Source organism: Hibiscus syriacus, unplaced genomic scaffold, assembly GCF_006381635.1.
Source record: "Hibiscus syriacus cultivar Baekdansim isolate YM2019G1 unplaced genomic scaffold, ASM638163v2 tig00110930_pilon, whole genome shotgun sequence".
Lineage (NCBI taxonomy): Eukaryota > Viridiplantae > Streptophyta > Magnoliopsida > Malvales > Malvaceae > Hibiscus > Hibiscus syriacus.
This window is the reverse complement of record NW_024062917.1, coordinates 434,637-449,453: the sequence shown is the minus strand read 5'-3', so window position 1 is coordinate 449,453 and position 14,817 is coordinate 434,637. Positions and strand designations below refer to the sequence as shown.

General features: G+C 35.3%; 1 protein-coding gene and 1 pseudogene across 1 annotated transcript; both read left to right on the top strand.

Moving 5' to 3' along the window:
* Positions 1-262: 262 nt before the first annotated feature.
* On the top strand, positions 263-2,661 carry LOC120146597 (annotated as a pseudogene).
* Positions 2,662-9,900: 7,239 nt separating this feature from the next.
* Positions 9,901-13,897, top strand: LOC120146578 (ABC transporter G family member 22-like). Its single transcript, XM_039160103.1, has 10 exons — positions 9,901-10,298; positions 10,917-10,987; positions 11,062-11,297; positions 11,371-11,526; positions 11,615-11,798; positions 11,934-12,242; positions 12,350-12,637; positions 12,791-13,075; positions 13,164-13,271; positions 13,429-13,897. Exons 1-10 carry the CDS (start codon positions 9,908-9,910, stop codon positions 13,642-13,644), a joined length of 2,244 nt encoding a protein of 747 aa, XP_039016034.1. The 5' UTR covers positions 9,901-9,907; the 3' UTR covers positions 13,645-13,897.
* The last annotated feature ends 920 nt before the right edge of the window (positions 13,898-14,817 follow it).

The window sequence follows — 14,817 nt, the reverse complement described above, 5'->3', positions numbered from 1 at the left end:
CTCCCTCAGCTTCCACGGTTAGTTGCATCCGCCCCTTCCCTCTGTCTCCTCTGTTTCCTAGAAAATTATCTGTGGTATTATTTTCTTGAGAAATCATTTCAGCCGAATTACAACTTAAAATTATCTTTAGTTTGTAATTTTCAAGAAGATTTATTTTCGCTTCAAAAAAGGAACCTTTTTTTTTGGTTTCCTAAGGTAAAGAAAAAAGGGGAACTTTTAGTTTCATATCATTCATCTATTTTGTTCTTCATTGCAAGAAACTTTTTTTTTTGATTGATTGATCCAAGAGTACTTTATGTAGTCGTGGGTGGATTTACAAAGTAATGGAAGGAAAATTTCGTTGGGGGATCTAAGATTCGCTCGCGCGAGAGGGATAACTTTAATTTCTTTTCCTTATTTTATTTATTTATTTTTATATTGAGTTTGATAGGAATTAATAATATTGCTTGAATTTGAATGTATGGAGTCTGAAATATTTTCAACTCCAAGAGATTTGGTCAAATGTTGTGATTGCGGTTGTCCCACTTGTTCTTTGATTGGTAAACCTTCAAGTACTTGGTTTTGATCCGTGAAGCGAAAATTTGATGAATTTGAGACTAAAAATCGGTTTTATGTTCCGGAATTTGATCTTTATTCAAATCCCAGAGTCCAAATTGAGAATGAATGTGTTGCTTTGCGGGAGACTGTTTGCAGCCAACAGGCAACAATAAAGGATTTGTATGCTGAATTGGATAAGGAGAGAAATGCCTCGTCGACGGCAGCGACTGAGGCAATGTCCATGATATTGAAGTTGCAGAAACAGAAGGCAGAGATTCAAATGGAGGCAAGCCAATTCAAGCGTTTTGCAGAGGAGAAAATGGCACATGATCAGGAGGAGATACTTGCTTTGGAAGATCTTTTGTATAAGAAAGAACTGGCTGTTGAATCTCTTACTTGTGAAGCATTGGCATAGAAGCATAGGATGATGAGTTACGGTCTTACGGAGGCCGAGGCCAAAGGTGACAAGGATGAAGAGATTCAGAGTCTGGGTACGACTGAGAACATTGATGCACAAGCTGATCTTCCTTCATATGATTATCCACCACTAAAGTGTATTTTGAATGAGAATCCTGGTGATGAGGTTGAATATGTTGAGAAATGCATTCGAAGAGACCCCTAATACCCAAGAACAGTCGAGGAATTTGGAACAAAGGGTCTTACAAGCGAAGAGGAATCCCAGCAGCAGTCAGATGGATGGAGGTTCTATTGGAACAAAGAATGTTCTCGAGAAGGTGATAGTCAGCCAATCTCCTAGGCAAATAAGACACTCAAGAAGATTTTCAACTGATAGTTGTAGTTCGTTCCTGGATAAAGAGACCACTTCAGAGTTTACCATCGATTCTCCCCGGTTTAACATTGGTTCTCCTAGGTTTAATGCTTGCTACAAGAAGATGGAGTCGGCTTCAAAGATGGATGAGATTTCCAACTCAAGAAGAAGGGATAATATTTCAGAAGTTGGAAATGATACAAGTGACAGTTTATACCTTTGATTCAGTCCATCATGAGGTGGCATATAATGAAAATCCCGAACCCAAACCTGGAGCTGGAACTGCTGATGAATTTGCATCCACTCCAAGGGGGTCATTTAACCTGCCTGGTGCTTGTGATCCTGATATCAAGAAGCTCTACTCGAGGCTTCAGGCCCTTGAGGCTGACAGGGAATCAATGAAACAGACATTGTCATCAATGCGAACTGACAAAGCGCAATTAGTTTTATTGAAAGAAATAGCTCAACATTTGTCCAAGGAAATGCCATCAAATAGACAAGTAGCAAAGCCATCTACTCTGGGAAGCTTGCCATTCATGTCAGTCTTGAAAGTAATCTCTGTTTACCTAATGTGCATTCTCTGCATAGATTTTGTACCATCTGGTTCTTTTGCTGACATTCTGATGTTTATATTCAGCATTCTTAGATTTCATGTTGATTTGAAATTTTACCGTGTAGTTTGGCTGCAGTTCTCCATCTTTCATCCTCGGTTGCATCAAAAGCTTCCCTTTCATTTAATATCCATGCTGCTCTTTACTTGTTGGAAGTCCCATGAACACGTGATAATGTTTCATTGATAGAGCTATTGAATATGTTTTCCATAAACATTCTTGTATTTCCTTTGATGTGTTTCCACATTGCACTCAAAGTTAATTGTCCATTGATTTTGTTTTCTCAGTGGATTGCGTCCTTGATTTTCTGGAGGCGGAAAGCTCGTCGAAGCAAGTAAGTAGAATTTGTGTTATATGCATAGAGATGCAGGCGTAGGGAATCTGCATGCACTTGGATACTTAATGCTATACATTGCGATCTGTTTATTGGGAATCGACTTTGAAGTTTAGCAGCATAATATATCCTAGAGAAATGTTAATGCTGATGTTTGATTTGGTTTATAATATAGCCACCTGTATCGATCGTTACCAAACAATGTTGGCTTGCTAATGCTTTTTAGACAAGGGCCTTCAGCTGAGGCAGTGGCAATGCCTTTCAAGCACGCAAGTGTGATACGCTCCCATGTCTAGATGAAGACTATATTTCATTACTGTGAATGCTGAATGGGTTTTGATCTTGATCAAACCATCATGTGTAAAGTTTGCATCCATTCTTTAATGGATCCCTTTGTGCAGAAATTGGTATATTTGCAGTATTCTTTTATTTTTTTTATTGTGGGATTGAATACATTTTGCTGATAGATCAGCAAAAAAACATGGATGAATATGGGCATACTCGCTCGTAAATTTGTTGTTTTTCAGTTTGAGGTATGTGTGAATCGATTCGTCGGTACTTCATGTATGTTTTAGATTCTTGTATGTTTCTCATTCAAGTAATGAATTGTGTATAGTTATCAAATTCAAGTTCACCTGAATTCTAACTGGATGTCTTATAGATGTTATTGTTCTTTTGATTGTGTAATCCCGAACATGAAGCAAACATACAGATTGTCCCTTTCACATGAATTACTTCCCTACATTAACGGAAATCTGCACCATCCAAAGATATCTAAAAACAGTACTGTCTAGTAGTCGATGATCTCGTGGAGTGATAAATCATGGAGCGTCACTTACAATCCCAGCTACGTATCCTAAGGTTTTGTCATGTCAATGTGAGGCCAGCGTACCTAGATTCTCTAAATTGCTTATGCAAAAATGGTATGAAATCATGTACTTCAGCTCTTGAGATTGGTTTGTTTGTGACAATGGACCGCACATGGGCGAGGGGCCAGCCTATATGAAATGCATGCATATTTCTGCACAAATTCAATGGCGCGCGTCCCAGGTTTTCCCTAACGTTTAACAGTTTCAATAAAAATATGGAAAATGGGCCACTTGCTCAATTTTACCTTATCATCCATACATCCATGGCAATGGGCAAACCACCGTTTCAATAATAATAATAATAATAATTTAATGGTATTTGGTCTTAAATTTTTCCAACAAAGGAAAACCTCATGTGACGTTGACCTTTTTGAACCTTAAACTAAAAGAAATAATTTAACCCTTTAACTAACAGTACGATGCTGATGTAACGGTATTAATCAACAAATACAATCAATAAAATCAAATTTAACATATCTATCATGTCATCATCTATTGTAGATCGGCACATTAGTACTATAGAATATCACGTCATCACCTTAAACTATCACATAAATATCGTAATATTCAATATTTTCTTTGGTTGATCAAAGGATCAAATCAAAATTGTTATCTTTTGAGAGCTACATTAAGTGCAAAATGATTCAGGGATTATATTGATTTTCTTGAAAAAGTTTGAAAACTTCATATACCATGAAGTCTTAAATTTTTAGAAGGCATTAAATTATAAAGTTTTAGAAATATAAAATTAGATTATTGATAAAAATGATAAAACTTTAAATTATATGTAAAATTTAATTTTTTTTTAAAGAGAACGACCACGTGTCAACACCATTCGTACTTATTTGAGGCTGATTAAAGTAATTTAAATAAAAGGGTCGAGAAAAGAGGGATAAAGACAAGTGTTACCTAACAAGACGAAGAAAAAGGGTTTTCATGTTTTTAGGTTAAAATTTAAAAAAAGAGAGGAAATGAGTAGAATCATGAAGCTCTCCTAATATCATTTTCCATGCAATTACTAACCTAGTATGCGCCTTTCATTTTTTCAAAGAACATGACACCTAACCTAACTCACTCTCCTTTCCACACCTAAACACCCAACTCTCTCTCTTATCGTTTTCTCTTGGTTTTTTTTTCCCATTTACTTGTATTCAATAAATGATACTAGTAGAAAACAGAAGGAAACAGGGTGGGTTGGATGCAAGCTCAACTTCAACCTTTTCCTGACATGCCACATCATTGTTAAGCTAAGCCCAACTACACCTTTTCTTGCTTACTTATTTTTATCTATTTATTGTAATATTTTGACTAATCAGCAATCAACACTTCAATAGGTCGTGGTTGGCAGTCTTTCCTCCATTTATGTCCTCCTTTATCAACAACATTTATCATACCTTTCTTTTTTAACAATTTTGATACAATAATTATTGGGTAAACTAATTATTAGTTTTATTTTAATACTTAAACTTTCATTTGTTTTAAAATCATACATAACATTTACTTTATATTTCGTTTTGGTATTTTGCCGTTAAAAACTTAGCGGAAAAGTTACAACATTACATTGTTTATGGGTGAGTTACATCGTTCATCACTCAACTATCTTCTCACTCTTATTTTGGTCACTGAAACTTTCAAATTACTCATAATTTAATCACTTTAACTTTCTAAAAAAAATATTTTAGTCATATATTAATAAAATAGTAGTAAAAATGTAATGACACAAAAATTATTAATAAAATAAATTAGAGTGATTAAAACATGAGCAATTTGAAAGTTGAGTAGTTAAATTATTAATAAACTATGGATATCATAGTTAACAACCTTAGCACGTTCCATCACATGAATAGATTATCAACTATAGAGCTAATCCATGGACCTAATCACTCAATCAAATCATTATTTCTTAATATCTTATTCATAACATGCTTCCACGAGTCTATACTTCTGTCTCAATAATTGGATCCAGAAAGCATCTCTGTTAGAGACAATGACATAGCGGATTTTCATTAGGAAGTCAATGTCGTGGTTTTTAATTTTTCCAAGACCAAGACCACCATTGGCTTTAGACTGCGTAAGGGTATTTCAGTTAACGAGGGAGAGACTGTGAGAGTGCGCAGAATCAGCCTAGATAAACCGTCTAATAAGTTTTTCAATGTCTTTAAATATATGCGGGAGGGGAGGCGACAGGTTTGCATGAAGTAAGTTGGCATGGCAGATAGCACTTAGTTAGCGAGAGTGACTCTCCAAGCGAAAAAAAGGGGGGCAATGCTGACCAACCTTCGAGCTTATTATGAATTTTATCGAGGAGAAAGTTATAGAAGTCGCAGGTTGCTTTTTTGTGCATGACAGGAATGCCAAGGTAAATATGCCCAGATCCCTAACATGCCGCATGCCAAGACGAGAACTGACTTCATTGGCGGTCTTAGTGTCGGTATTATCCGAGAAATAGACCTGCGATTTGAGTTTGTTAATTTTGTGGCCAGAAAAAGTGTAAAACTCACCAAGGATACGATCGATAAGTTAGCTTGTTCAACGGTCGCTTTGGCATATAAAATTAAATTATCAGTGAAAAAGAGGTGGAAAATGGGAAGGCCACCGTGGACCATTTTGAAAGGTTCCCACAGTTTATCTTCAATAACCTTGTGGATTCTGTGGCAAGTCTCTACATGGTGAAAACAAAGATATAAGGCGATATGGGATCACCTTGTCGGAAACCTCTTCCAGGGTTAACGGGGCGACTAAGGGAACCATTAAATTGAACATGCATAGAGGACGAGGAGATGCAACAAAGGATTACGTGATGAAAGGCCGGAAATGGGCCTCACATAAGGTGTCTCAATGAAGTTCCAGCGGAGGCGATCAAAAGTTTTTCTAGATCCACCTTAATAATCATCTAGCCGATTTTGCCTTTTTGGGATTTCATGGAGTGAATGACCTCGTGGTTGATGATGACGTTTTCCGTTATATTTATGCCAGAAATGAAACTAGTTTGGTTAAGAGCAATAAGTTTGGGCATAAGGGGTTGGAGACGACGAACAAGGATCTCGGTGATCAATTTGTAGAGGACAGAACATAGGCTTATTGGCCGGAAGTCCTTAAAGCAGGAAGGGTGATGAACCTTCGGAATGAGAACAAGGATCGTGCTATTGATATCGGGAATGATGTCAGCGTCAGAGAAAATTTGTTGAATCATGTCACAAACAGACTTACCAATAATATGCCAATTCTTCTAGTAGAATTGAGCATGAAGACCATTCAACCCAGGGAATTTGAGAGGAGCCATGGCAATTATTATACGCATTATTAAATATTACAAATAGATTAAGCAAAATAGGGTTAAGTACATATTTTACTTGAATTATATATTTTTTTCAAATTGGTACCAGGCTCATTTATGAGATTTTAGTGGTATGAAACGAATATAGAAATTAGGTCCCTAATAATAAGTATCCAAAAAAATTAAATCATAAGAACAAGCAAAACTAAATAAATTTACTTGAATTTTTTATCACGTTTAATAAATTAGTTAACAAAAATCAAATTTTAAATATAAAATATCCAGAAATTTTATTAAACATCCAACTACTCACACAAAACAAACACGATCATTTTTTTAAGAGAGTACATGTTAGATTTTAACATTCTCCATCTTATCAAAATAATAATAAAAAATAATTAAGAGGAAAATGAAAAAAATAATTTAAAAATAATTAAGGAGAACACCAATTTATGAGAATAGTTGATTTTTATTAATTAAGAAATATGTCGTGATGAAAATATGATAAATTGTCGTAAAAAGAGATTGATTTTTTACTTATCAAGAAATATGCCATGATGAATATAATACGAAACATCATCCTATTAAAATTATATAAAAATCATATTATAGAAACATAAGAATAATTGTATCATAAAAATAGATAAAAAAAAAGTTATATTTATTTATGATGCAACGAGAAGGCCAATTTATGAGAATAGTGACAATGTTAATAAAATGGTCGGTTTTAGTAACCCGAAGAAAACATAGCCGTAGCTTTCTGGCTCAGGCTCTGGAATCTGGATAGCTGTATTTGGTTTACATATTTATCGCTATGTGTATATTTAAGAATATTCATTAATGCACTTGGATTTACTCTATTTTATTTTCCTTTAAATATCACATATATATTCTCTTTTCTCTCCATTTTTAATTTGTTGTCTTCCCCCATATATGCACTCGATTATGAGTATTATAATAGTATTGTGGGAGAAATTAAAGAGGAAACAATATTCGGCAGGGTAGTATGTTATTATTAAGTGTCATATATACTTTAAAAAAAAAAAAAAATTAGATATTAAAATGAAATAAAAATAATAATTTGAATATTAAACGTGTAATTTACGTTAAATTTTAATACAACTTAATATCATAAGTCAATTCACATTGCCTACAAATTACCAATTCCAAAAAATAAAACGATAATAATAACGAAGTAAATAGAAAACATAGTAGGTTAAAATATAGATTAAATTATAGTAATGGTCATTGAACTTTTAGAGCATTTCATTTTTGTTATTAAAATCGTTTTTATTTTATTTTAGTCATTATCATTAATAAATACTTCAGTTACGTCACTGTTAAATAATTAAAGGCATCTAAGTTAACATATCCATATTTCATTTTTTTATAAAAAATTATTATCCTCTAATAAGATTACTATACATGTCATTCTTATATTAGTATGGAAAATACAAAAAATATAAATAACAAATGATATTTAAGGAAGAAAAAAGTAAAATGAGAATATTAATATATTAATTATAACATAGATTATAAATATTAAAAAAATACTTATAAATTATACCATGAAATAAAATTTTAATTAATATTTAAGTTTAACTTGGATCATTTTTGTTTATTTTTACTTTATTTTTCAATGTTGAGTTTAAATATAATATTTTGATATCATAAATTTCGATAACCATAGTGCAAATACTTTAAAAGCAATGATTAGTATATTTTACCCTAGAATTAAAAAAGAACTTAGGGTGCGGAAAGAATGTAAGATTGTTTGAAGCAAAGGGTAAGAATCCTACTTCATTCTCAATGGTCATTCTTCATATCAATCAAGCGATCTTTTTAACGGTTTAGTTTCTTCTTCTTCTTCTTCTTCTTCTTCTTCTTCTTCTTCTTCTTCTTCTTCTTCTTCTTCTTCTTCTTCTTCTTCTTCTTCTTCTTCTTGTATCAAACAAATAAAGAAATTTGATATAAAATAAATATGAATATGACGTAGTGATGATAAGATTAAAATAGAATTGAAGGTTGAAGGTGTGATCACAATCATATAATGAAGACATCGGCACAGCTAGTTTTAAGTTATTACATCAAATAAGCAGAAAACAAAAACCAAAATCCAAAACCGAAAAGAAGTAAATAATAGCTTTTGTGTGGAAAGCTCCAAAAGCAATAAAAGCCGCTTGGCTTCCCTGAGGGATAGGTAATGTAGAATTGAACCCATTGGCTTCTCGTCGCACACATGCAGCTGCCCCTCCGCGTCTTCTACCCCTACTTCATTAGACGGCTAGCCGCCACTCTCCTCTTTATTCAATTTCATCAATCAAATTCCACCATTAGCCCATCCAAATAATTAACATTAAATTTTAAAAGTTTTTTCATAAATTATTTTTATAATATTTCAATTTTATTGTATTTTTAGAGAAATCTCATATTTATCAACTTCGTAGTAACAATTTCATATATAAAAGCTCAAGAACTATGTAATCCTTGAGAAATCGAGGCCTCTGATAAGCTCAGGCGACATACCAGAACTAAATTTACGTCAGCTAATCATGTTTTTGGGGTTTACAAATTAATGAGTAATTATCACAATTCTACATCTAAGACTAATATTAAAGGGTACTATAAAACTTCTCGAGCAAGACCGAGAGAAGGGTCTAACGCCTTTTATCTTTAATTATTCTCTTCTCTTTCATAATGGAAATAAGTAATTTCAGTATTGATCAGCAGTTGTTAAATTGTTATATTATTAATTGTAATTTTTCATCTAAATAAGAAGAGATAAACCGTGCATGATAACCTTAATCACTTAGTTCCAGTAAACAAACTTCAAAGTTAGCATCAAGCAGCTAGATAAGAAAGTTGTTCGAACAAGTGTACGACAAATCAATAGCAGCATCGAGGGTGATGGGTGCTACTATGTCCATCGTATATTATCCTCTTCATTGTTTGATCACAAAATCATGGGATCATATAGGCATATTTGTAAAATTGGAATATTTTTTAAGGGTGTTTCCGTAATTCTAACCTTCCTCTTGTTTAACAGCACCTTATAAGTACTGGGAGTGCTGGCTGTTACAGTTGAACCACATCAAAGCTACAAGCAAAAGGCAAACACTTGAATTTATTTTTCTTCACCTTTTGGCTCTTCCTCCTTTGGTTTATATTTTAATATTTATTTTTATTCAAACCTTTTTCATAATTGGGAAAACTGGGTGTCTTTTCAAAGCAATTTTCTGTTCCAACCAAAGTGTTTTCTCATCAAACAAACAAGATACACAGTGTTTTTTTTTCTCCCCAACATGATCATCATATAAATTAGCAAAAAATAGTTAAATTAGAGAAATTATTTCGTACATGTATGAACTTTATCTTTGGATGTTTTCATATGTAAGTTACCACTTCATGTGGCAACTCTTCTTTGCCATACATTTCTTTTTCTTTTTTCCTTTTTGCCGAAAGCTTCGAGATGACATTTTCATTGGTTGCTGTCATGCAGCTGTTTTCTACATGGAGAACACGATGAATCCAACAACTTTGGCTCGAACAAAATCGGACCAGCTGGTAATCGAGACGCAGGCGGCTGCGGCAACAACGTTGAATGAAGCGGCACCGGTGACGTCGGATAGTGGAGGAATTCTGTCCCGGAAGTCGAGCAAGCGGTTCATGATGGGTGCATCGCCCGGGCGGAGCAGCGGTGGCGGAAACAAGAACAACACCCACATTTGGAAGTCGAGGAGTGCTCAGATGAAGCTGGACACGGAAGAGTTGAGCTTGAGCAGCGGGGCTGCTCTCAGCCGCGCCTCGAGCGCTAGCTTGGGCTTATCTTTTTCCTTCACCGGCTTCACTGTGCCGCCTGATGAAATCGCTGATTCCAAACCCTTCAGTGACGACGATATACGTAAGTGTACATATATGTCTCTAATCATTCTTAATTTTGATAATCTTCTTCAATGTGTATTAATTCAATTTTAATAATATGAAGCAGACAGTAATCTTAATTCATTATTCAAACTATAAACAAATTTAATAAACTGTCTTCAAACCAAAATAATAAAGTGTGGGGTCATAATGTTGAAATAATTATTTGAACATAACATTAATGAACAAAATTGATGTGACAAATCGGTCCCGATGTTTTTAGAAATTGCTTGTTTGATAGGGAAGGGGTGTTTGTTATTCCAATTTCATCCACACTCACCAAAATGCGACTTCCCACATATGCATAGATTTCGGACTTTTAGGTGACTAATTGATCGAAATTCTCCCACAGGTAAGGAACTAAAACGAACTATTGAATTCAATACGATACTAGAGTGTTGTTTTCCATAGAGGTATCAGATTTAAACAATTGTATTTGTAAAGTGTATTTACGTTGTTAATGATTAAAAAAATTCTGAACAAAAACTATATCGCAAACACACCAAACTATTGAAAAAAAATTAATATGATAAGGAAACTGTCATAAACTTTTGTGCAATAGCAGATTTCTTAAGCAACAAGTAAATTTTCATTGCAGCTGAGGACATCGAAGATGGACCGTCTAAGCCGAAATTTCAGACAGAACCTACTTTGCCATTATATCTAAAGGTAACGCAGTTTAATCTGCAGCAGCATCGTCAGGTTTTGAAATCTACGTTTATTTGTTTTCTTGAAATCTGCAGTTCATAGATGTCACTTACAAGGTGACTACCAAAGGAATGAAAACTTGTGAAGAAAGGGATATATTGAATGGAATCTCCGGTGCTGTAAATCCTGGGGAAGTTCTAGCACTTATGGGACCTTCAGGAAGTGGGAAGACAACACTTCTTAACCTACTCGGCGGCCGATTAAATCAGTCCTCTGTCGATGGTTCCGTTACGTACAATGATCAACCCTACTCTAAATTCCTTAAAAGCAGGTATTGCTCTACATCAACTGAACTTTCAGCTAAACGTCACATTATAGTTAACAGATAATGGTGTACATGGCAGGATCGGGTTCGTGACTCAAGATGATGTCCTGTTTCCGCACCTTACAGTGAAAGAAACATTGACCTATGCAGCCCGGTTGCGACTATCGAAGGCGTTATCGAGACAGCAGAAGGAAAAGCGAGCCATAGATGTCATTCGGGAGTTAGGCTTGGAGAGGTAAATCACTCTCTGGTATTGAAACTCTGGACTATGTTTAAGCATTTTACTCAAACTTAACTTGTTCTTGCAAACGATGCGTACGTAGATGTCAAGACACCATGATAGGTGGCTCATTTGTCCGAGGAGTGTCTGGTGGGGAAAGGAAAAGAGTGTGCATCGGCAACGAGATCATAATCAATCCTTCCCTTCTCTTTCTTGATGAACCAACCTCTGGCTTGGATTCCACAACCGCTTTAAGGACAGTTCAAACACTGCATGACATAGCTGAGGTTTGACATCCCCATATGCAAGCAATACTTTTGTTTCAAAAACTTAACATGTTAGAACTTAGAAGAGAAACATTTACAAAAAATTATGTTTTCCTTTTTCTGATTCGAATTGTCTATTCCGAGCTCTCGTTGCAGGCTGGAAAGACTGTGGTGACAACAATCCACCAGCCGTCAAGTAGACTGTTCCACAAATTCGACAAGTTGATTCTTCTAGGGAAAGGCAGTTTACTCTACTTCGGGAGAGCCTCGGAAGTAATGGTGTATTTCTCATCTATAGGATGTTCGCCTCTCATTGCCATGAATCCAGCAGAGTTTCTGCTTGACCTTGCGAATGGAAACATAAATGACATATCTGTGCCATCAGAGTTAGAGGACAAAGTACAAATGGGGACTTCAGAAACTGAAACAAGAAATGAGAAGCCACCACCAACAGTTGTTCATGAGGTAAAATTTTCATGACTATACACTGTGACTTGAGGAGCAAACATACCTAATTTTTCAAAAGACATCAAAGCTGTAATCTGCCTAATAGTGCTTTCATTTGGAAGTAGTATCTTGTTGAGGCCTACGAGTCGAGAGTTGCAGAAAATGAGAAGAAGAAGCTCATGACTCCTCTTCCCTTAGATGATGAAAATAAGTTAAAAGTGTCTTCTTCGAAACGTGAATGGGGGGCAAGCTGGTGGGAACAATATTGCATCTTATTCTGCAGAGGGATCAAAGAACGAAGGCATGACTATTTTAGCTGGTTGAGAATCACCCAAGTTCTTTCTACCGCAGTCATCTTGGGATTACTCTGGTGGCAATCAGATACTAAAAGCACCGGAGGTCGTCAAGATCAGGTAAAATGATCAGAGCAAACACTATACTAGTCAATTTTTCAGTACAAAAGAAATTTCAGTCCTTCAAATGCTGCAAGTACCAATATTGAATGACCATATCATGATATTTGGCATTGCAACTTAATTTGGTACTCACATCATGGAACCTTGCAGGCGGGATTGTTGTTCTTCATTGCTGTGTTCTGGGGTTTCTTTCCTGTCTTTACTGCAATCTTCACATTTCCTCAAGAGAGAGCAATGATTAATAAAGAAAGAGCAGCTGACATGTACAGATTGAGCGCCTATTTTTTAGCGAGGACTACAAGCGACCTTCCGCTCGATCTAATATTACCTGTGCTTTTCCTTCTGGTAGTCTATTTCATGGCTGGCCTGAGACAGAGTCTCGGTCCCTTTTTTTATAGCATGTTTACTGTTTTTCTCTGCATCGTTGCCGCCCAGGTACGTATCTTCACGACTTCTAGTTAAAATCAACCGTAAGCATTCAAATCCGAATGTAAAATCACCTATGACATGGATGCTTGGACAGGGTCTTGGACTAGCCATCGGTGCCACATTAATGGACTTAAAGAGAGCTACAACTTTGGCTTCAGTAACTGTGATGACCTTCATGCTGGCTGGTGGCTATTTTGTGAAGGTAGGCATCCGGCAACCAAATCTTTATTCACAAGTTCAAAACAGCATAAAAGCTACTAACTCTCGAATGATCGATGCCGGAGTTTAGTTTCGATTATCTACCTGACACAAGTTTAAAAAGCAGGAATATTAACTCATCATCATCTTCAATTTTGCAGAAAGTTCCAGTGTTCATATCATGGATCCGCTATATGTCTTTCAACTATCATACATACAAGCTTCTTCTCAAAGTACAATACCAAGACATCATGCCTTCAGTAAACGGGATAAAAATAGACAATGGCTTGAGGGAAGTTGTTGCATTAGTAGCAATGATTTTCGGCTACCGTCTCTTAGCATACCTATCTTTGAGGAGGAAGAAACTTCACTCTTGATCTTAAAGATACTGCGATTTCTGAGAGCGTCCCATGAATATGCTTCCGGTTGCCACTATGCCAAGGCCTCAACCCTCAAGGTTAATCCTGAAAAGCTTGGGCATCATCAGAGAAAGAGTTATAAAAGAGAAACCTACAAGGAACAAGAATCAACACCTTGTGTTTTTTACATTAAGAGGTGGGCTTTGTACCTAACCATTGTTCATTAATTATCGTGCGAATTTGGTAACTAGTTATCAATAGAGAGAAAGAGAGTAATGTTGAACCTGCAAGATGAATGTTTACCATTCTCCATCTCATGCATGATTCTCTGCATAGAATCATGTATGAAAAAGATGAGTTATGTTTCTTCCAGCCTGATCCAACATCATTGAATTCTTAATCACAAATGGGATAGGAATAATCCACGAAGAAACAAGCAAGTTCTGTGTGCTCATCATCTACTATGACACAAGCTGTTGAGATTGTATTTAATGTAACTGAAAGAACAGGTATTGGGACGAATTCAATGATGTTGGATCAGGCTGGCAGAAACAGAACAACGACCACACAAGCTTAGCCTTAATGTTGATAGGACTAAAGCCAGGCAAATGACGAAGTTTTGGGAGAAGAGAGAGGTAAGATTCATCTTACTACAAACAATTTTATTTTTTTCATCCAAAAAACACACTTAAAATAATTATTCACTTGTTTAATTTTCTTAGTCACTTATGAAATGGCATCCGAATATTGTAACGCCTCAAATTTTTCGTTAACCAAAATATACTGTTGACCAATTAACACGGACTTTAGGTATATGAATGCTTTTGATATCATGATTGTGTGAAAAATATGGTAAATTGGGATTCAATTGCATTAAATTGGAGTAAGAATGAATATATTAAAAATGGGAACAACTTTATAGACTAAATTGTGAAACCGGACAGTCGGTACTAATATATAGCCCTGAGTAATATAATACATGACTAAAGTATCAAAACTTGACGTCAAATATCGATATATTTTTATAGGGCTGCAATCTTAATCGTTATTTGAGTTAGTTTTGGACTAGATCCATTTTAGGCCCTTAAAGGGGAAATGTAAGGCACATGAAGTTTTAGAAAGGGCTCAAACTTCTCATTTTCTTCCATTTTTCTTTCTGCTTCACGCTCATAATCTACTAGACTTACTTAC